This window comes from Festucalex cinctus, chromosome 18 (assembly GCF_051991245.1).
Source record: "Festucalex cinctus isolate MCC-2025b chromosome 18, RoL_Fcin_1.0, whole genome shotgun sequence".
Classification (NCBI taxonomy): Eukaryota; Metazoa; Chordata; class Actinopteri; order Syngnathiformes; family Syngnathidae; genus Festucalex; species Festucalex cinctus.
Window position 1 is genome coordinate 24,353,540 of NC_135428.1, and position 24,219 is coordinate 24,377,758.

At 36.7% G+C, this 24,219-nt stretch overlaps 2 protein-coding genes across 3 annotated transcripts in view; one reads left to right on the plus strand and one right to left on the minus strand.

Moving 5' to 3' along the window:
* Positions 1-761: 761 nt before the first annotated feature.
* The window catches only part of LOC144006639 (uncharacterized), a 196,255-nt gene continuing 172,797 nt past the window's right edge, over positions 762-24,219 (minus strand). For both annotated transcript variants that reach the window (XM_077505589.1, XM_077505588.1), the window contains exons 3-19: positions 15,015-15,136; positions 14,765-14,868; positions 14,406-14,681; positions 14,175-14,268; positions 13,887-13,954; positions 13,697-13,762; positions 12,940-13,092; positions 12,730-12,795; positions 12,515-12,643; positions 12,290-12,343; positions 12,006-12,077; positions 11,822-11,893; positions 11,434-11,505; positions 11,250-11,321; positions 10,847-10,915; positions 10,542-10,605; positions 762-1,219 (exon numbers count right to left, since the gene is read on the minus strand). In XM_077505589.1, coding sequence (XP_077361715.1) covers positions 1,203-1,219; positions 10,542-10,605; positions 10,847-10,915; positions 11,250-11,321; positions 11,434-11,505; positions 11,822-11,893; positions 12,006-12,077; positions 12,290-12,343; positions 12,515-12,643; positions 12,730-12,795; positions 12,940-13,092; positions 13,697-13,762; positions 13,887-13,954; positions 14,175-14,268; positions 14,406-14,681; positions 14,765-14,868; positions 15,015-15,120 — 1,554 coding nt within the window. In that variant the 5' untranslated portion in view covers positions 15,121-15,136 and the 3' untranslated portion in view covers positions 762-1,202. The remainder of the gene's footprint in view (positions 1,220-10,541; positions 10,606-10,846; positions 10,916-11,249; positions 11,322-11,433; positions 11,506-11,821; positions 11,894-12,005; positions 12,078-12,289; positions 12,344-12,514; positions 12,644-12,729; positions 12,796-12,939; positions 13,093-13,696; positions 13,763-13,886; positions 13,955-14,174; positions 14,269-14,405; positions 14,682-14,764; positions 14,869-15,014; positions 15,137-24,219) is intronic.
* On the plus strand, positions 16,617-19,167 carry LOC144006594 (uncharacterized). Its single transcript, XM_077505516.1, has 4 exons — positions 16,617-16,630; positions 16,779-16,862; positions 17,414-17,618; positions 18,545-19,167. Exons 2-4 carry the CDS (start codon positions 16,782-16,784, stop codon positions 18,700-18,702), a joined length of 444 nt encoding a protein of 147 aa, XP_077361642.1. The 5' UTR covers positions 16,617-16,630; positions 16,779-16,781; the 3' UTR covers positions 18,703-19,167.

The following is a 24,219-nucleotide window of genomic DNA, read 5'->3' on the forward strand; positions in this document are numbered from 1 at the left end:
TTCAAACTTGGTGTGCTTCATCTTAAGATGTTTAAGATACAAAGTTATCGAAAGTTATTTATTTTGTGGCACGCCGTTTCATGGCGATGCATTGTTTGCCAAGTAAAATGCTGCTTTTATTTTTTGGTCTAAACATGTGCAAAAACTCATGAAACTTTACACACACATCAGGCTTGTCATAAGCATGAATATTTTACAGATTTCTTATTAAATTTGCAATAAATGCTCTAGACATTTTTATGAAGTCTTTCCGATTATATGATTCAGCTAGATGTGTGAATATTGGCAGGCATGCCTAATATATTCAAAAAGTATTCTATATAGCCATGATGTTTAAGATGCAAAGTTATCGAAAGTTTTTAATTTTGTCGCACGCTGTTGCCATAGCGATGCATTGTTTGCCAAGTAAAATGCTGCTTTTTTGAGAGTCTAAACATTGGTGTTGCATGTAAAAACGTATGTCAGGCTAAACTAAATGGTTGATTAGGCCCCACACATTTTCACCTTACCATACCTGGCCCTCTTTGCAAAAGGTTAGAACACTTCTGGCCTAAACCTAGGTGAATACTCAAACTATGCACGCACATAAAGCCTGGAACAAAACGTGTAATTTAGAGGGTTCTTGTTTTGTTTTTTGTATTCCTTATATTTCATGTCATTATACTTGACCAACTATTTTTACTACTCACTGAATAATTTATCAGAACATTTAATTGATACAACCCAATCACATCCGAGAGAATTGAAAACAAATTCTATCATGAAGTTGTTAAGACACATTTACTTCTGTAGCACTTAACCACAAACAAGTTGCGACATCCCCTGATCTAACCCTCCAACCGGGCAAGGAAAAACTCAAAAACCCCATTTAGGGAAAATGTGAGAAACCTTGAGAAGGGACCACAGAGGGAGGGAATCCCCCTTCCAGGATGACCAGGTTGCAATAGATGACGCATGGCAAGATTTCACAAATACTGTAGTATGGTGCTGTAAAATGTTAGCTCTAAAGGCAAGACAGTCATTGTATTGAGATGAAGCGCCACAAGTAGACACAAAAGTGCTTCTTCCCCAGGAACTGGCCTGGTCAGCCATTGCAGATTTCTCCATAGCAAAGCCTCTGGGGATGTGGCTCTCCTCCTCCTCAGATCTTGTCGCGGTCAGTCAATGCAGAATCCATACAGCAAAAGTATCACATTCTTTCATCACCACCTAGCCCCGCCTCCAAGTTGGAGGTGGAGCGGGCAAGAGAGAGAGGACAAGCAGCAGTCAAACAGGCCAATGTATGATATTCACAAATGCAACTGTGGACTGTGTAACAATGAAAGTTGTCATTATCAGCAAAATACAAACATTCTTGTTTTCGTCAAGAGTCTTGGTGCAGCAGTTTTTACTGCTGCAGCAAGACATACATAAACATACATAAACACACATGAACAAGTTTTTTTGGGGAAAAAAAGGTGCTTACATTATACAATTCAGAGATGCGTGGAGAGAAGCAAAAGAAAACGAAGCACGTCAGTCACGTTCGGCGGTAAATCTTGGTACGTTCATTGACTACTCACACAGTTGGATATTTCAAACATACATAGAAAAACTCATTCAATGTATCAAACAGAAATAAATACTACGTGAGCACTGTAGAGGGTACTTGGAATAATTTATTGTGATATCATAATGACATGGAGCTGGGAGCAGGCGAGTGATCAGATGCGATGGAAATGTGCGTGACATCAGAGCAGGTTTCCCCTCTCTTCTGCGGTTTGCAAGTTGAAGACGTAAACAGAAAGCAAAAGAAACAAGAAGTAAACAATGACCGAACACACAGTTAAACAAGCCGTGCCTTGGCGTCATCTTCCCAAGATGAAACAGATTCGACAAGATGGTGATCTTCCCCGTCGTTTTTCTGGTGGTATCTCGTGAAGTAGATGAAGAGGGTTGTGCAAGGCAAGTACGCAAAAACAGTTAACACAACAATCCTGTTGAAATAAGCTAGTGGAGCAACATGTGGAAAGCTGCACAAGCTGCCGACGTACCATTAGCAGTTTATCCGCTACTAAGTAGCCGTGCAATCATATCATCTTTTGATCACCTCAATCCGTCTGAATTGCGAATGATTGCTGGTCTGCATCAACTTGTTTGAACCAGTCTATGGCACAACAAAAGGTTGGGGTTGGGTCTTTAAGCCATGCAAACTATTATTGTTGTATGAGAAATGCCTCCCACACCGCGAAGAAAAATAAAATAAAATTTGGGCCACCATCACACTTTTAAGCTTAGGGCACCCAAAGGGGCACTGCGTACGCAAACAGTGATTTTCCGGTGGTAATATTCTTGACATTATTTTAAAAGTAAGAGGTTTCCAATAATTTGTTCTGGAACTACACATTTATCAATTGCCACTTTTGTCAACGCAAGTGTGTAAAAATAAGTTAGTTTTCTGGATTGTTATAAGTGCGTATATGTAAAAGAACACACAAGCCCTTCATGATCACTGAAATATGTCGGTAAAACTTTTGATCGCACATTATAATATATAGTTTTAACATACACATGATCAATTAGGGTACCTTTTTCTGTTGTGGATTCTGCAACAAACTGAGAATACCCTCGGTCTGTTACAAATTTGCAGATTCTGGATGATTTCAGAAGGTCATCATTGAAATCTCCCATAACAGCTATTGTGTTACTTTGAGGATCTAACCAATCAAGTAACTTTCCTAGATTTTCTGTAAATAAAGACATGGGATATGATGGTGGTCGATAAATTACTGCTACTAATATATTGTAAGTTATACATTTACAAGCCCAACATTCCAAGTTGAAATTTGGTAGTTTGAGAATGTCATATTTCATACTTTGTGAAACATACATGCCAACACCACCACGTTGTTGGTGTTGCAGGGCAACCAAAGCAGGGTGGTTGCCATTGTATGCTAAAGCACGTGGTGCACTATGAAAATTGTAACCATTAAGTTTGATTGCTTCCATTGAAAAAACAGCCGGTAGCCAGGTTTCTGTAACAGCAATACAATTAAGCTGCATATGCTGTGTGCACAATGCCAAATCTGCAACATGACAAGTCAAATTTTGTACATTCATCATGAATAATGAAAAAGCTTGTGTGTTGAATTTGGGTTTGGTTGTACATTCTATTGGGAATTTGGGCATGTTCTGAATTGCATCTTTAATGTGATCTTTACAATACAGAGCCTTATCTTCAAAATCTTGAATAACTAACCCTGCCAAACTGGTAACACGACTTAAGGCCACATACGCCTGTCCTGCGGAAAATATTTTTTTGAGAGACACTACTACATTGTCAACTGTAATTCCTTGTACTTTATGTGTTGTACTCGCCCACGCAAGTTTAAGTGGAAATTGTCTGCGCAACCCTCCTTGTTTTGTGACTCTTTCTTCTTCTGGCATTATCACAGTGGCACCCATTGAAACAAACGAATTTGAACCTGCAGATAGTTTCCTACTCTGAGCGCCTATTTGATCATCGTCAAATTTCACATACACTTTTTGAGGAAATGTATTATTCTGGTAAGTAACAATATGTGTTACTGTACCACATACACCATTTACCAGACCATCCATAACATCCACATTCTTACACAACATAACCCGTGCATCTTTTCCCAACAACAATTTTTCTGCCAAACATGCATCATGAGTTTTTGTGTGGTGTCCACTTTTTAACTCTACTTTTCCTGTTTTCTTATTAGTCATAAAATCCTGAGCATCTATCTCGATATATTCAGGACATGTCTTAAATAGCTGCTGAATGTTGTGTTCATTTACTTGTTTATTTGTAGGAAATATGTGCAATGCTGAGCTAACTTCACCAGTTTCACAGCGTTTTAGAATTTCTATATCAGTTTGTAACATTGGAGTGCCTTTAGAACGAGTTCGTATTCTATTCAGCAACTCTGCAAAGACATGGTCTTTTTGCCTAACTATATCTTTCAATTCGACAACTCTAAATCGATCAGACCACAAATTAAAACCAACATCATCTACATACAGGGGTTTCCCTTTTACTGGAGGCAACTGGAAAAAATCTCCCACAGCAATTACACTTACTTTACCAAAGGGGTGAACGTCACCAGTTTGTTTAATTTGCCTTAATCTACCATGAATATATGATAACATTTTATGATCAACCATAGATATTTCATCTATTATGAGAATTTGCAAATCACTATATTTGGCGCGCAAAGAATTAAGCTTTTCTTCACCTAATGGTGTGTAAGGTAAGCGACAATCTTTGCCTATGCTAAATGTATGATGGATAGTTGATGCATGTAAATTGTATGCAGCAATCCCTGTTGGAGCAGTTATCAAAACACAAACACTGTCAGGATGGCAACAGATTGTTGACAACAATCTAGTTGCTTCATACTGAATAGCTTTTATTAAATGGCTTTTTCCTGTGCCGGCACCACCTGTAATAAATACATGGAATGGATCAGGATTTTTCCCTGCTACCTTTTCTAAACACCATCGTCGAATTTGATAGAAAACAGACAACTGTGTGTCATTGAGAGATCTAATTAAAGCCAAGCCGTCACCTCTGCTCATTATATTATTTCTCTTTTCCAAATGTGCTATTTTTTGGTTACTTACACCTAAATCAGGAATATTTTCTACATGTTCGTCGACGATCTGGTCTTTGTTTTTCCGTTCCTCCTCACATTGTAATCGCTCTAGTTCTTGCTCGGGGAACAGCTCACACCAAGCATTTTCTAAAATGCCATCAGAATCAATCATATTCTGGATGGCTTCCAATTCATTTGCTTCTTTTTCAAATTTACTTCTGTTCAAATCGACAACCGACTTCACTGAACGTTTTGAACCATCACTAAATCTCACATGACCATTTTTGTAAAACTGTTCAAATAATTCGCAGTTGGGAGGTTTTAGCTGTGTATCTACCCGATATGGCAAAAACAACTGCATCCTACTTTGGTAAAACAATTCTGAATTTGTACTTTCAGAAAAACGCATGTATCGAACTACTGCAGGTTTTGTGCGTGTTCTTTTTGCGATGAAACCGCAATCATTATTCAGTGTAATCCGATTTTGGCATTTCTCATTTTTACTCAAAACACGGTATTCTGATGCAAATGTGGCCATACACATATCGTTAAAAGTGGTATCATTTGGTCTATTTTTATACCGTTCTACTGTACTGGTCATCCACATGTCTTCTGTGGTAAGATTACGTGAAGCCGCCTTTTGCCTTAACACATTTAAAGGCAAACTCATTTTTACTTGATTGTCCCCTGTTGGTATAAATACTACTTTCCTTGAGCATTCCTTCAGATGCATATTTGTTAACCGATAAACTGCCTCTTGAGCCCCCACCTCTCTATTGTGCAAATAAACACTACCAAGATTTTTTAATGCATCTTTGGCAGAAACATTTCCATCTTTTGTAGCTTCTCTTTGAGCATTCCTTAACAATAGTCCCATTTCCCTTTCTGCCTTTGAAATATAAGAAATTATGTACACTATACATGCATATGCATCAATAACATACTGTATGTCCATGTTAGCATTCCAACATTTTAGTAGTGACTTGTTATACTGATTTACCCAAACCGTATTAACGTCCCTTTTCAAAACAACTTGTGTATTGCGACTAAAGCGTTGATATGCATCCTCAAACATTTCTTGATTTATGCCGAGGCTTTCAAACAAATGTTCCACAGAGTCATAGGTAGAATTTTTATCTGAAAGAGCAGTTTTTACTGCTGTCATAATTTCTGCTGCTTTGGTAGATTCTTGCTGATCTTCATTTTTACATGCACATTTTGCTAAAGCATCTTTATCTACCTTACATTCACATTGTTTTTTGGAATTTTCATCTGTTTTCCGCCGGGAAATAAATGTCCTACTTGATGCTGGCCTGGGATAATTGAAACGACAACTTGTGTTTTTCTTTTTACATGATTTGGTATGTTGCTTTGAATGCTCCTGTACAGATGTGACTATGTCTAATAAAGCCTTATCTTCTGAGGGCAATTCACATGTTACATATTTATCTATAAATTCACATACTTCATCATCTGTATTTTTGTCAATCTGTGGAGCATTGAAAATCCAAAAAAAGCAGTGGGTATGAGGTGAACCACGCTGTTGAAATTCCACCCTATGAAAGTAATCCAGGACTTTACCAATTGGATCTGAATCTGACATAATCACCTCTCGCAAAAAGATATGCCACCGAAAATCAAAATATCTTGCTGCAGCAACAGGATTGTGACGCAACAGTTCACATTTGTCTGCCCATTCCAAGTCTTCTACTGTCTGTGTTCGACCTTGGGTTTTCAAAATACTGTAGAGAAGAGTTTGCCATCGCAGATCAGCCGAAGAAAATGAGCAAAACCAGGTAGGGACACCAAGTTGACGGACACAAGCTACCAGGTCTCGTTGAACTCCCTGCCAAAAAGCTGGGGTTCCTCTTATAGGTTTAAGGAAACGATAACCTTCATCAAACTTCAATAAATCCCTCAATGAATCTTCATTTTTTAACATATCTTCACTCAGCTTTTTAAATGTTTGACCTTTGTTTCCTTTGCGCAATGCAATGGATACACTCGAAATAACCTGTTCAATCTCAGACATGTACTGAGCAAAAAATATATATTCAACATTTTGTGCAAACCTCCCATCAGCATGTAAAATTCTGTTGTTGAAGTAACGCGCCAAAGTTAGTCGATATTGCCTGCTATCGTGGTATGTATTTTGTCCCTGTGGAAATAAGACTGGGAAGCATTTGGCTTCATTTGTATGATCAGAAAGCAATTTCACAGGATTGTTCCCTTCTGCTGGTGCCAAATTTAATACATCATCAAAGTATTGATCAAGCGCTTCCTGACCAATATCAACAGGCATCAGACAGGTGTCTTGAAACATACAATGTTGTTGTCTATCATGCAAAAGCTCGTCTTCAACATTTGAGTTTTCACCACTTTCAGCATTATTGACATTTTCTACAACTTCACCTTGTTGTCTACAAAACTCATTTATCCAAGCTTCGTTAAAATCAACATCTTTATAATGCACATTTGTTTGTTTTAAAATTTGTAATGCTTGTCTGATGCGCATTGTATCAACAAATTGGTATTCATAATAACCTTTATATGTTAATTTACGCTTCAGTTTTACTAGCAATAAAGATCCTTCCATATTAGAATGAGGCAGCATATTGTTTGTTTGCACAATATTGGCTGGAACACATGTCACTGGTCCATGTACTCCATTTTGCCCACCTTTAGGTAACGCTAGCATTTTCATAAACGGTATATGTAAGGCGATCAAATGTTGTTCCAAGCTGTTTAAACATGACAATTCAGGTGGAATTGGTTGGACTGCCAATTTGTTAATTACGCATTCCGGAGGTATTTCACCTTGAAGAATCTTACTATTGCATGTGAAGCAAATCCACAGCTGGCCTCGAGCTGACTGTAATGCCATACATGGTATTAGACAGTCCGTACTACATTTGTGCAAATATTCTTCTGTTACACATTTCTCAGCTATTAAAGCTATTTTTTCATTCTTCTTATAATTATCTATTTTATATAGTAAAACCTGGCGTCTAAACAACAATCTATGGCAGACGCTACAGACAAATTCAGGCCCGTTTTTTACTTTATCTAAAAAATTTTCCATTATGAAATCTATCTGTGTTGACTTTTCTTAAATTTTTTGGATCCTTAATTTGGTAGCTGCTTTAACTTTTTTCTTGTGATCAGGATTGCTATCATACTTACTTTTACTTCGAACTTTTACATTTTGCCTGTGCACTACATTATACCGATATTTGTTTATGCTCATTTCTTTCACGTTTTTCCTATGTTGATCATTTTGCAAATATTTTTTTGTACTCATTTCTTTTACTTTTTCTCTATGGAATTCATTTTGCAAATATTTTTTTGTACTCCTTTCTTTAACTTTTTCTCTATGGAATTCACTTTGCCAATATGTCTTTGTACTCCTTTCTTTTACTTTTTCTCTATGGAATTCACTTTGCCTATATTTCTTTGTACTCCTTTCTTTTACTTTTTCTCTATGGAATTCATTTTGCCTATATTTCTTTGTACTCCTTTCTTTTACTTTTTCTCTATGCAATTCCTCTTCCCTATATTTCTTTGTACTCCTTTCTTTTACTTTTTCTCTATGCAATTCCTCTTCCCTATATTTCTTTGTACTCCTTTCTTTTACTTTTTCTCTATGCAATTCGTTTTGCCGATATTTCTTTGCACTCCTTTCTTTAATTTTTTCTCTATACAGTTCATTTTGCTGATATTTCTTTGCACTCCTTTCTTTCACTTTTTCTCTATGCAATTTGTTTTGATGATATTTCTTTACACTTATTTCTTTTACTTTTTCTCTGTGCACTGTGTTTTGCTGATACTTGATTATACTTTTATCCCTAAGTTTCTCCCGATGTATTGCATTTTGGCGATATATCTCAACACACATTTGCTTTAGTTTATTTCTGTGTAAAACATTTTTTTGATATTTACTTGTCTTGAGAGATCTATATTTAAGTATTAAATACTTAGAAATACACCTATTACTGTTTGCACATTTTGGTTGAGCTGAAACATCATCAATATTCACTACTTCTTTCTTAATAGTTAACGTTTTAGATGAATTCAAATTGTCAGTACGGTTTGCACCTTTAATACTTACTGGTATACATGAATCCTGAACCATATTTTGACTTCGAAAATTGTACGCTTTGGAGTTGGCAAGATTGGCTTTACATAAACCATAACACCTTTGCAGTTCTGGATTATGCACACAAATAACAGTTTCATAATGATTACCATTGCTGTTTTCTAGGTAAATTCCCTCTTTTGATTTTGAACTATATTCTAACCACTTGCCATCATAATATGTAAATATATTTACCCCCAAACAATCTGCTGTTGCTTGAATCTCCACTTCAGTAGCCCAACTGCCAACATATCGCATTTTTGATTTTTTTATATACTCACCCATTGAAGAGTACTCACTTCTTAAAAATGTTTCATACACAATTGCATTCAATTCCATTTGTTTTACAACAGCTAGTCTGATTTTTCTGTGGTTCTTTTGTGAACCACACACAGCTTGAGATACTGCTCGAAAAAAACAGTTCCCATCACCTATTATTTTCTCTTTCTGGCATGGAGGCCCTAATAAACCATCACTTGCAAACTCTTGTGCAACACATTTCTCTAAATCCCATTTAAATCGTGTACATAAAGTTTGGGCGACTTGTTTACCAATAGGCTTAAACTGGATCTTTTTGTAAGTCACATTGCCCATTATCTGAACATCTTCTTTTAGTGCAGTGGAATCACAACTTTTCAATGTCCTTGAAACTTTGCTTCTCAATGACATCTTACTTCGCTGTGAAACAGTACAATCCTGTGTAGTCATTTCAAAACACTTTACAGAGGGTTTAGCCTGTTGACCCACTGACCATTGACCCATTACTTGCAGTGTGTCTCTCTGATGAAAACCATTCAAGCTTCTGTCATCAAAACGCTCTAAAGCACAACTTGGAGCTCCAAATGACACTGGTTGGGAATTTATTTTGTCAACCTCTGTGTATGTATGGCGCTCAAATGTAGTGCTCTTATCAGGCAACCCTACATTACATGTAACTTCAGCCAGGGAATCTAATACAATCATTCCAACACCCTTTACAGAGTGTTCATATGAACTTGTCTGTGTCCGCACAACGTGAAAACCTGAAAACTCAAAAAACGTTGGCCCTGTACATGTCTTTTTTGTCAAATTACATACATGATCGTAAACATCTTGAAGACAATTAAAGTAAACTATAACAGTTTTACCATCACCATCTGGCATTCCACGAGCACTGCGAGCATGGGAATCAAACACTGCATACTGTCCATTTTGGCTAATGATTGCACATGTATAACAACCCATGGTTAGCAAACATGAATCAACTTGATCATGTATCTTTTGCAATCCTTTTAAAATAGTAACATCTTGACCTTCCACAATATTAGTTTTATTGACCATCGGTAAAAATCCAGACACCACATCTATTTCCTTAAGCGCAAACCGGTTTCCTTCAAAAGCCAGCTGCTTTGGCAAGTCTGGCACCATTAAATAGTTATGTGAGCTACTGAACTTGCCACTATTCTGCAATAATGTATACAAACGATCACCTAAAACAACAACTTTGTCTAAATCTTCTGAACACCATGAAAACGCACTCCTAACTGTGTGATTTGCTAGACCCACATACGCAATAGCCATACACTGCTTACCTGGATGGTTCAACCGAATGTCTCCCTGATGAAAAGACCCATTCACACTTTTGCGTTGACACTCTAGAGCATCACTTGAAGCCCCGAATGACATTGGATGAACATTAATACTGGAGCCGTCAGTGTGTGCATAACTGTCATATGTTGTATCCCTATCAGTCAAGAGTGAATCACATGTAACATCATTCTCTAAAACATAACACATAGATGTATTTGCATCACCAATGGTCTTACTTTGTATACTCTTGGGACTGATCTTGGCTGCATGCTGCATGCGAGAAGTCCTCTCCCTCGGCAACTATAGGTATATGACAAAACATTATCTTTAACACATGATTCATTTATTAATTTAACATTACACAACATCACGGAACATGCATAGGATAAAGGTTGCAGAAAATTGTTAGATATCTTATCTATGTTTTTACTACTTCAACATTCGCCCAGATGAATGGCAAAATCATCAACAACAAACTACATCACTACATAGAAAACAATGTACTTTTATGGAACTTGTCATTTTAATGCAAAACACGAACCTCCTGCACAGCCTCTTTCACACCACTGGAACAACACAAACCTGCATCCACCAACGGTCTTTGTGTTACCTATTAAACAAAAAAACAAAACAAAAGTAATCCATACTTGCTATGTGAATTATACAACAGCAACAAGGGTAGACGATGAATTGATGTTGCATGCTCCATGCATCCAACAAACAACTATGTATGTTTTCATGGTTATACCATTACTTATGCAACATTACAAAAATTCACTTCAATCATCCTCATTAGTTTATTTGATTTATACGTAAATTAACAATATTGTTAAAGCTTAAACAATGTGCTTTATCAATAACATAAATAACAACCACCATGCATCACTAATAGGCACTTATCATAATTTTCTTTCTGTTTTAAAATTGTCAAGTAAGAAACAAACCTCTTGCTGCACAACCTCTTCCACAACACAGGAAGAACAAAGACTGGCATCCACCACCATCCTATCTCTTGCCTGCAAAACATCAACTACAAATAAACTTATATCATTTATATAACAATTGTCACCCATTGCTACAAAACATGTTCTCTTTTTTTAAGGTGACATTCTAAAGCAGGCCACGAACCTCCTCCTGCACAACCTTTTCCACACCACTGGAACAAGACAAACTTGCATCCACCAATGGCCTCTGTGTTGCCTATTAAACACAATAACAAAAGTAATACATACTTAGAATGTATACAACAGCAAAAAGCTTATACAATGACATGATGTTGCATGCTCCACTGAGCCAACAAACTACTGTGTATGTTTTTTATTTTTTTACTATTACTTGCACATTTAAAAGTACACTTAACTCCCCCTCACTAGTCTGCTGGATTATACATAAATTACCATTATTGTTAATGCTTGAACAATATGCTAGATCAATAACATAAATAACAACAATCATACATCACTAATAGGCACTTATAATTTTCTTTCTTTTTTAAAATTGTAAGTAAGAAACAAACCTCTTCCTGCACAACCTCTTCCACAACACTGGAAGAACAAATACTGGCATCCACCACCATCCTTTGTCTTGCCTGCAAAACAACAACTACCAATGACCTTATATCATTTATATAACAATTGTCACTCATTGCTACAAAACATGTTCTCTTTTTTTAAGGTGACATTCTAAAGCAGGCCACGAACCTCCTCCTGCACAACCTTTTCCACACCACTGGAACAAGACAAACTTGCATCCACCAACGGCCTTGGTGTTGCCTATTAAACACAATAACAAAAGTAATACATACTTAGAATGTACAATGTTGCCTGCAAAACAACTAAAAATTAACTAATTTATATTACAATAACTATTGTCGCTCATTACTATAAAACATTTTATTCTCCCCTTCTCAAACTGAATAACAGCAATTATAAACTAGTCTAATATTTACATTACTCCCCAATAAAACAAAGAAAGAAACACAAACCTGTGACTTTGTCCTTTTGAAAACAACTCTCTGTCCATATCTCACATTTGATTTCTAATGACAGACAAAAAATATATATATTTATATATTCCACACATGCAGATTACAGCTTCTTTGGACCACTATACACAATTTAAATGTTATCAATCAAGAAGAATGTGTCACGTAAATGACTGGACTCACTTAATGACAACACCTGAACCATGACATTTACATGAAAATTACCTTTTTGTCTCTTGGAGCAGCCTTCACAGGGCTGGACAGATCTGATGGTTTTATCTTATCCATCGCACCCAACATTTCACTGCTGAACCAAACTGGGGTTAGAGGAATGAAACATTCCTTTAGCACAACCTGTGAAATACACATTTTGAAAATATGTGACTGAATGCATCTTGTCTATAACAAATACAGTATATAATTATTCTAAACAAACTAACGTTATGCTGAATTTTCCTCTTTTTGGGAACCCCGTCAGAAGATTGTTCAAGTCCTGCTTGCCTCCTCTGCAATGACAGACATCATCATTTTTATTTATCAACCTATACTGACCTTTACTTTGCTCAACGTTGGAGAATCTAATGTAAAACAAATATATCACAACACTAAAAACTACAACAACCAAGCTATTACTATTATGCAACCATTACCTTCCTGCCTGGTCCAACAACAGTCCACTCAAACGGGTTCAATCGACGAAGAACCAAAGTCTCACCCTTCACCACAATTTTTGGAATAGTTTTAACTGCTGGTGGCCTTGACGCTACTTGTACCTCCAACTTAGGTGTTTGGAGGTCAAGTTGCTGATAATAAAAAAATACATAAAAAAAATACATGCATAATAATATTTATGTTACTTATATATCACCGATATTTGTCTAAATCATGATTCACAAACAGCATTACATAAAATACATGTCAAAATACATACAGGACTGTCTCAGAAAGTTATAATGTTGTGGTAAATTCCATTATTTTCTGAAATGCAATTAAATCAGCAAAATGCTTCTGGATTCATTACTAATCGACTGAAATATTGCAAGCCTTTTATTGTTTTATTATTGCTGATTATGGCATTTTCTGCCAAATATCTTAACTCTAAATATTCGAATATTTCCTCAGACCAAGTACAAAAATATGTCATAATCAGCAATATTAAAACAATAAAAGCCTTGCAATATTTCTGTTGATTAGTAATGAATCCAGAATGTATGGCATTTTTGTTTATTTAATTGCATTACAGAAAATAATGGACTTTACCACAATATTCTAATTTTCTGAGACAGTCCTGTATATACTGCATTCAGAAAAATGTACATATTTCCATACAACTACACAACAATTTAAGCACATTACAAACATAATGCAAAACTACAATGAAACAAATAACAGTATGAAATGGCTAACCTGATGAACACCATCACACATCAACTGCACAAGGATACTCATCCCATGATCATCACTCAAGTGCACCTGCAAAAAAAGTAACAATTTTATATCAGTACTAACCTAACTATTTTATTCCAGTACTACCATACAAATCTAATCAATGTGCATATCCAATGATTCTGAATTATTACACCATAATGGAACTTACACCATCTTTACTCCACAGCTTCAAGTTCTTCAAAGGGAAGAACGCTGCAATAGACATGTACTTGACCCCTTAAAAAGACATTGGGAGAGAACATCCTTCATTATGAGTTTCTACTACAGTCAGCAATAATTTTATCCAATTCAGGATATCTACGTTTATTGCCTATTAAAGTCTTTTTACATTCATAGTTTATATTCTGTAGGATGCACAGTTTACAGTGTAACAAAAATGCACACCATATGATATAACATGTAAAACCTAACTGAATGTCATTATCTAGTAACTCACCCATACGTGCTGACACACGATGAAACTCCTGACGCAAGTAATCCTGCTGAGTCACATCCACGGTTAGACGTGGAGGAAAGTCCAAGACAAACACCTATTCAAAACAAGCAGTGTTTATAACTAATGTTTGTACTATTTTACCCATGAAAATATTTCTACATCACACTACAATCGTGTATACATCCTCATAATTGTATTGCAAATCTATTAATAAACATGATATACATGTACCTTATTAGGCCACCGACCACAGACAATACCAAGGAGTCTGCAGAAATCTGCTCCTGCCTCGTCAGGGGTGCGGCTGGATGTCAGGTTATTGCTAGGAGCCAAAAGACAAACCACGTCTGGTGTTCTAGGCACAACAGCATGCTGCACCTCAGTAGTCAACTCAGTTGCACAAGCTCCGGGTGTCGACATGACACCAAAGGAAAAAGAACCCTTTGGCATCTCCACAAAACCATCTGCGATGCTCCGTAGGTGCAAGTCTCCAATGAGCAAGACAAACTACATGACATAATGTACAGTAGTTCATTTAGCACAATCACCATTTATTGTACTTTTTTCTTAAATGTAGAAACCATTTATACCTTCTTGTTTGGACACTCAGAGGGTATGACCAACTTGTGGCTTCGACCAGTAACGCAAGAAATTGGCCATTCTTGCACTTTGTGACGACCACCTGTACCCCCACCTATTATTAGCACATACAGAAATAATCATTATTGAATTACATTTCATGACAACAAATGTAATAAAACACTGTTTACATTTTTCTCCACAATAATTCATCAAACATCTTCGTGCTTAAAATATTAAACACAAATAGTAGCTACTTACGTGTGCAAGTTGCATGAAATGACTGCTGAACATCACCAAGTTGAAGACGTTCAGTCATCCTCTTTGTGGCTGCCTGCGAACGATGATAGCCTTTCCCCCGAGGCATCTGAGAAGCTAAGTATCTACACTCCAATTATATAATAAATATTGAATATACAATTACCTGTTACTACAAAATAAATAAATTAACTAGCAGATACTCCAACAGCTGAAATAACGTTTGTGGAAATCTTGCTGTCTGTGCTCTCTGAATCTGCTGACGCAAAACCAGTGAAGAACAACAAGAGGAAGTCTCTTTCAGTGACGGTGGTTTAAATGTAGCCGCCCTTGAAAGAGTCAGACTTTTGACCAATAAGAACAGAAGGGGCGGGCAAAATATGACACTTCTATGAAATTTAAACATCAACACTGTTACACAATGACATTTAAACATCAACACTTTTATACAACTACTTTTATGTTTTGTAAGCTATGTGCATTCTGTTTGTTTCCTATTGCCTTTGCTAATGATTACAATTACTTCACATGTACAAGCAAAGTTTATATAATTTTTAGCACTCCAATTTCACAATTAACAGCATTTATTTTACTTACTATGAATACCTGTAATGCTAACTGATAGTATGTAGAAAATATTCCTTTTTGATCTGTCAACATCTATATCCATACATTCCTGTGTTTTCTTGTCAATAAATTAAAGGTACTGATGTTTCAAATGCTACTTTGAAAATTGTATTATATATCATAACATGTCACTATCAATACTTTCATTGTAGCACACAACATAGATACAATTATTATTCTTACTAATAGTCACGCACCACTTGTGATCATGCTTTTTTTTATCAACTTTTATTAGCTCAGTGGCCACATGAAGGACAATATACTCTATAACTAAGTTGGCTGGACTGATAACATCATGGTATATAGCTTAAATACAATCGACATCAGTTATAGACAGATTTTTGCTATTTGTAGAACAGCCCTAAATAGCAAGGCTCAACTGTAAATACATTTTTCCTAAGAATAACTCACATGCAAATGGAACATGGCAACACTGCCTATATGAGTTCCGAACGTGTTATATCTACCTGTCTTTCATATATATATTATTTCTAGAATGTACTGCGTGACACAATTAATGAAGTTATTGGACATTAATTCACACCATATTGTGTTTGTGTTACCAATAGCTGAATGAGTGTCATATTCAGCACATTTATGTTTGTCTGTCTTTTTTTCCCCAACAATCCATAAGTTTAGCTTGTGTGTAAAATAATGACATGTTGATCCATTCCGTGTTCTAATTGATTGGTCATCTAAAAACTACTTTTGAAATGACACATTTCTTTGTTTTGATTTTGGCCATCTGATTAATTGGTAAGACATTACTCATATTATTATTATTTTTTGTACCTTACAATATTATCTCTTGTGCCACATTAAACCCCTTTGCGGGCCTGAGCCAAACCACGGTCCATACATTTGATACCACTCCTTTATTTCAATGGTCAAGTACTTCATAACCACACCTACTTATGCTTGTCCTTGCATATATAGTAGACAACAAAGAGCTCTTTCAACAAAAGACATTTCCATCTACAAAGTCATACAAGGTAAGCACTCTATAAATTCTGCAATCACTACAGTTCTATTCCTAAATTATCACTTCAAATACCAACAATGGTTAATACAGCTACAAATTTCTTGTATGTTTATGAAGTATGACACTGTATTTATTTCTACTCCTTTGCTTTTCTACAGAACATGGACAAATCACCCAGCAAATTCTCTTTTGATAAAGACCCTCAAATCATCTCCATACGCAAAGATTGCCAACTTTTTTCCGTAAGTATACAATACATAAACTAAACTGGACAACTTTCTCAATCATATACAGTATGCCATACATATATGTATTAAGTTCTCATTTATTGACAGGTTTGTTAAAGGCACCTTTAGTGTGTTTTTCTGTTTGTAATGTTTCTCCACGAGCACGTCTAGCCATTGATGTCATGTAGAACACATACGCTCACCTTTTAGAGACAATTGAAGCTTACTTGCACAGTAGCCACTATCTTAACCACTTAATTCACATGTCTAATTGACAACTTATTACATGTAGTGAAATGGTACTTTGTGCGTCTTGTGCATTTTTCTGAAGACTGCTTTTCAACTCTTTCCTTCAAACCAATACATGTGGTACTGTTATACTGTATAAATATATATGTCCGTGTGTATATATTTGTATATTCTTTCAAATAAACTCGTTTTGACACACACAACCATTGAGTAACATGCAACATGACCACAAAGTTTTGCACCAACACGTTACCTCTGCTATTTACAATCATACAATCTAACATGACTGATTTTCATTGAATGCTTTGTCATTACAGTATGCATGCAATGATCATGCTTTCAGTCGCAACGACTTATACCAGCGCAGCCTTGATCTTCATTCCCAAATGATGAACCAACTAGTCCATGTGACTCGAGTCAATCGAGCACTTGAAAAACAGATCGACTTCAAAACCAAGCTTGTGAAAGAACTCCAGACTTCATTGGATATAAAGGATGCATGTGATGCATTTGTCCGTGATGGTAAGCTATATGACATGGAAGACACACAAACACTAACACAGCAAGCATCCCCATCCTACACTGTGTATAATGAATGACATGTTTGACAATGGACATTTTTTCATTTTTTTGTTAATGCACATTCCTTTTTTCCTGTTAGAAATATCTTGAAGGTAACATTGGACTGTTAACTGAAACACTGACTGATTATTGAGCCGCTATTTCTCTATGTATATTATGTGAATACATACTACACTTGATTACTTTCAAATGTGACTGATATCATGTAGCTATGCTGTGATCTTGCCCTCTTTCATCCACTGATAGACACTTCAAAGTTCTTTTTTTTCTGTATCTTCTCAAAATAACTGACATATTCATGGAAAAGATTGTATTTAAATTCTATCATTAATTACTATTATTATGTTTATGTCTTTGCCCCTGATTATGATGTTTCTATACCATAGATTTCTTTTGATTTTTTTTTGGACATACTGTCACTTGACCTTTACAAAACTAATTTTTACTAAGACAAAATCATTCACACACCATAATATTTTATACTTATCCTGCATGTATCTGGACACACCATGCCAAATTTTACACTTACATAACCATTTATGTACCTGTAGTATCCTTACTTTTATTCATCATTTCATCACACAATCCTAAAACATTGCTTTTTGACCCTGAGGATTCTACTATACCATTTTTGCGTGTCTTATTACTTACTAGCTATATTATTTATTAACGGGCTAAAACTATGCATATAAGATCACCGTCAAATATTACGTCTGTAATATCCATATACAGTGCATTACATAATATGCATTTGTATTAAGACACTACCATGCTACAAATATGCACACGACTGTTCTGTAAACTACACCTAAGACAACCAAACTTCACAGCTCTAACATGATTCTTCATTCTTTTTTGTTCTACAGATGTATCAAATGCTGCCACACAGACAGAAGAAGCCACTGAGGACATGCACGAAGACGATGATCACAATATAACAGGACAGGTTAACCCCCCTGAAGTTTTGGCCCGCAGGTCAAAGCGTCCTAGGACTAATTCATCCATGGAGGTTACATTATCCTAAGACAGACTATGTGCTAACCCAAACTCTTTGACCACAAGGGATTCATCTGTCCCATAAAACTTTTACACTAAAAAGTTTATCTGTCCTAGGGCGCTGTTAACCCCAGGTTAAAGTGTTATTTTATCTGTCCTGTTACAACAGCTATACATAAACAGCTGCATTCCTCTCCTGTTCCATCTCTCGCACTTCTTTCATCTCTTTTTCTCCTCTACTTATACCTATGCTTGCTCATGTGCTTTTTTCCCCTTTAGATGATGTCATTGGTTAGCCTGCTTCAAAGCTACATTTTTTATTTAATAACTGTCACACATTTACTGTTTGCTGGACCCTACAAAACTGTCACAATACTTCACTATGTCATGAATACATATGTGTTGCACAGCGACACCACATTAAGAGTCATCAAAAAGCTTTTTTTTTGATCACACACCATCTCTGTGGCATGCAATGTTTTCAAATAAACAGATGCTGGTTTTGAATATCAAACGAGCGACTTTTCATGAAACTTTGCACACACATCAAAAGTCCACACTTTTGCATTTATTTTGGGAATTGTGCCTCATTTTTGCCCTTTTACTGCACCTTTTTACACACAAGGCATGGCAAATGCATTTCTATTTTCCATGGTCCTTGTCTATTTAACAGTACCCCAACGTGCAAGTCCCACGACTTGCATATACCCCAACGTGGCCCGGGTTGCGAGGGCCCTTTATAGCTGCTCGCAGCTCTAGTTATTATTATTCTTCTTCTTCTTCTTTATTCTCCGCAAACGATCGCGATTTTGGGTACCTAAACATTCACGAAAACTCACCGAACTTTGCAGACTCCTCAGGCCCGGCGAAAAATTTGATATTATTAAGTCGTCATAACAATGCGACTCGATAGCGCCCCCTAGCGTAGAAAAATAAAAACCAAGCCCGGCACGTTTGATCTAGAGCAACAAAAATTGGCAGGCACGTGTAGCACCCCGAGACGCACAAAAAAGTCTATTGGGACCATGTAGCTAAAATGTACAGGAAGTGAGCTATGAATTTTTTTATGTCCAATTTTGGCCTATTTTGGCACATTCACTGTGGTCATGCTTTTCCCCCCTTTGCAAACATTTTTCATCCAATTGACTTCAAACTTGGCATTTATCATCTCAAGACCTGAGAGAACAACTGGGCAAAACATCTTGCCTTTTTGAAATACTATATGACGGGGGCGGGGCATCAAATATTGCCTTTAAAATTTCATTTGTCCAGAAAGAGCAAATGCTTAATAACTCCCATGTTCAAGCTCCAAAAAATCTCAAACTTCTCAGGCAACGTAATAGTCACGGCCTGAAAACATCTATATGCTAAAATTCAGTTATACATATAGCGCCACCTAGTGGTTACAATAAATGTCATACTTTACGTTTTTAGCTACTGTGCTGAGCTTGTTGAAGGGATCCATTTGAAAATTGGTCAGAAAAGCCTTAAGATGTTGATCATGCCCCACACCGAATATTGTAACTTTTCGCCAAAGGGCGTGGCCGCTACGGTGACGCAAAGTCTGAAGATTTTTCGTGAAAATAAAAGCTGCATTAACTTGACCGAGATGATCCTATCTTCTCAAAATTTCACACATTTGATGAGAGTCCAGCCCTAAAGACATCTACTGACTTATATTTCATCTAACTGATAGCGCCACCTAGTGGCAATTTTTTTTCTTACGAATTTTCTTCTACGTTTTTCTCCAAACACGTTAACTGGACCTACCTCATATTTGCTCAGATGAGGGTTTCGGCCTTCATGATGTCACAACACGAAGTTTGTGAGTTTTCGCGAATTGCTGTGGGCGTGGCTAAGCACTGTTCGCCAAGAAAACAACGCCAGTTTTGAGGGTCTAAACATGCACAGAAACTCATGAAACTTGGCACACACATCTGGCCTGGTAAAATGAGCAATATTTTATTGTTGATTGTGCTATTTTTACAAAAATGACTCAATAGCGCCCCCTAGAAGTTTTTAACGAAGCAGCCCCGGTTGTACGTTTAAGCAAGAACGACGAATATCTTTAGGTGTATGAGGGAGCCCAAGACCTACAAAAAAGTCTCTTGGACCCATATGCTAAAATGAACAGGAAGTGAGCTACGAATTTTTGAATGTCCCATTTTTGACGATTTTTGCACATTCACAGGGGGCAGACTTTTGCCCACTTCTCCTACACGTTTCATCCGACTGAGTTAAGACTTGACCTGGACCATGTCAAGACCTGAGCCAACGACAGGGGGAAAAATCTTGACCTTTCGAAATACTATATGATGAAGGCGGGGCATCAAAATTTGTGTTTCGCACTGAAAAAGGATATGCTTCATAACTCCCCGATACATGCTCCAAAAAATCCCAAACTTGACATGTATGTTTATCGTCAAGGCCTGAAGGTATCTCTATGACAACATTCAGTTATATATGCAGCGCCACCTAGCCCTTGAGGCATGAAAAAAAAATACCACACATACGGTATTTTGTACAAAAAATGTAAACTCATTCTAAGTGTGATAACTAAGTCATTTATGAATATTCTTTTAGTTTCCACCACTCAAAATGTTCACTGGCATCAGACTTATCCAAACATATATATATTTTTATTTATTTTTGATAGCCTCTATGGACATTAAAAGCAATATCGTGAATGAAGGATATGCTTAATAACTCCACGGTACATGCTCCAAAAAAAATCCCACACTTGACATGTATGCTTATAATCAAGGCCTGAAGGTATCTCTATGACAACATTCAGTTATAAATACAGCGCCACCTAGCCCTTGAGGCTTATATAAAAAAAAATAAAAAATACCCCACATACGGTATTTTGTACAAAAAATGTACAATCATTCTAAGTGTGATAACTAAGTCATTTATGAATATTCGTTTAGTTTCCACCACTCAAATTGTTCACTGGCTTCACACCGATCCAAACGTATGTACGTTTCCATTTTGTTTTATTCATTTTTGATTGCCCCTTTGGACAATAAAAGTAACATTGTGCAATGAGTATAACGAGCGATGATGTGTATATACACTTTTACAAAAAAATACCAATCAGGGCAACTCATTGCCTAAAAATAAAAAAGGACGCTGATTTTTGCAGGTCTTAACAATCACCAAAACCCGTTGAGCTTGACACACACACTGGCAAAAAATATTCTACATGTAAACGTTTATTATGCCATTTTCAAAGAAATTTTGCTTCCAATATGCCAGTACCCCAACGTGCCAGTACCCCAACGTGCAAGTACCCCAACGTGCAAGGACCCCAATGTGGCCCGGGCTGCGAGGGCCCTTTATAGCTGCTCGCAGCTCTAGTTATTATTATTAGGGCCCGAGCAGCGACCGCTGCGAGGTCCCTATTGTTTTTGTAAAAATTATTATTATTATTATTATTATTATTATTATTATTATTAGGGCCCGAGCAGCTACCGCTGCGAGGTCCCTATTGTTTTTCGATCGGATTATTATTATTATTATTATTATTATTATTATTATTATTATTATTATTATTATTATTATTATTCTCCGTAAACAATCACGATTTTGGGTACCTAAACATTTACGAAAACTCACCAAACTTTGCACACTCCTCAGGCCCGGCGAAAAATTTGATATTATGAAGTCGTCATAACAACGCGACTCTATAGCGCCCCCTAGCATAGAAAAATAAAAACCAAGCCCGGCATGTTTGAGCTAGAGCAACGAAAATTGGCAGGCACGTGTAGCACCCCGAGACGCACAAAAAAGTCTATTGGGACCATGTAGCTAAAATGTACAGGAAGTGAGCTATGAATTTTTTAATGTCCAATTTTGGCCTATTTTGGCACATTCACTGTGGTCATGCTTTTTCCCCCTTTGCAAACATTTTTCATCCAATTGACTTCAAACTTGGAATTTATCATCTCAAGACCTGAGAGAAAAACTGGGCAAAACATCTTGCCTTTTTGAAATACTATATGACGGGGGCGGGGCATCAAATATTGCCTTTAAAATTTCATTTGTCCAGAAAGAGCAAATGCTTAATAACTCCCATGTTCAAGCTCCAAAAAATCTCAAACTTATCAGGCAACTTAATAGTCACGGCCTGAAAACATCTATATGATAAAATTCAGTTATCCATGTAGCGCCACCTAGTGGTAACAATAATTGTCATACTTTACGTTTTTAGCTACTGTGCTGAGCTTGTTGAAGGGATCCAGTTGAAAATTGGTCAGAAAAGCCTTAAGATGTTGATCATGCCCCACACCGAATATTGTAACTTTTCGCCAAAGGGCGTGGCCGCTACGGTGCCGCAAAGTCTGAAGATTTCTCGTGACAACAAAAGCTGCATTAACTTGACCGAGATGATGCTATCTTCTCAAAATTTTACACAATTGATGAGAGTCCAGCCCTAAAGACATCTACAAACTTATATTTCATCTAACTGATAGCGCCACCTAGTGGCAATTTTTTTTATTACGAATTTTCTTCTACGTTTTTCTCCAAACACGTTAACTGGACCTACCTCATATTTGCTCAGATGAGGGTTTCGGCCTTCATGATGTCACAACACGAAGTTTGTGAGTTTTCGCGAATTGCTGTGGGTGTGGCTAAGCGCTGTTCGCCAAGAAAACAACGCCAGTTTTGAGGGTCTAAACATGCACAGAAACTCATGAAACTTGGCACACACATCTGGCCTGGTAAAATGAGCAATATTTTATTGTTGATTGTGCTATTTTTACAAAAATGACTCAATAGCGCCCCCTAGAAGTTTTTAACGAAGCAGCCCCGGTTGTACGTTTAAGCAAGAACGACGAATATTTTTAGGTGTATGAGGGAGCCCAAGACCTACAAAAAAAGTCTCTTGGACCCATATGCTAAAATGAACAGGAAGTGAGCTACGAATTTTTGAATGTCCCATTTTTGACAATTTTTGCACATTCACAGGGCGCACTTTTGCCCACTTCTCCTACACGTTTCATCTGACTGAGTTAAGACTTGACCTGGACCATGTCAAGACCTGAGCCAACGACAGGGGGAAAAATCTTGACCTTTCGAAATACTATATGATGAAGGCGGGGCATCAAAATTTGTTTCGCACAAAAGTTTCGCACTGAAAAAGGCTATGCTTAATAACTCCCCGGTACATGCTCCAAAAAATCCCAAACTTGACATGTATGTTTATCGTCAAGGCCTGAAGCTATCTCTATGACAACATTCAGTTATATATGCAGCGCCACCTAGCCCTTGAGGCATAAAAAAAAAATACCCCACATACGGTATTTTGTACAAAAAATGTAAACTCATTCTAAGTGTGATAACTAAGTCATTTATGAATATTCTTTTAGTTTCCACCACTCAAAATGTTCACTGGCATCAGACTTATCCAAACATATATATATTTTTATTTATTTTTGATAGCCTCTGTGGACATTAAAAGCAATATCGTGAATGAAGGATATGCTTAATAACTCCACGGTACATGCTCCAAAAAAAATCCCACACTTTACATGTATGCTTA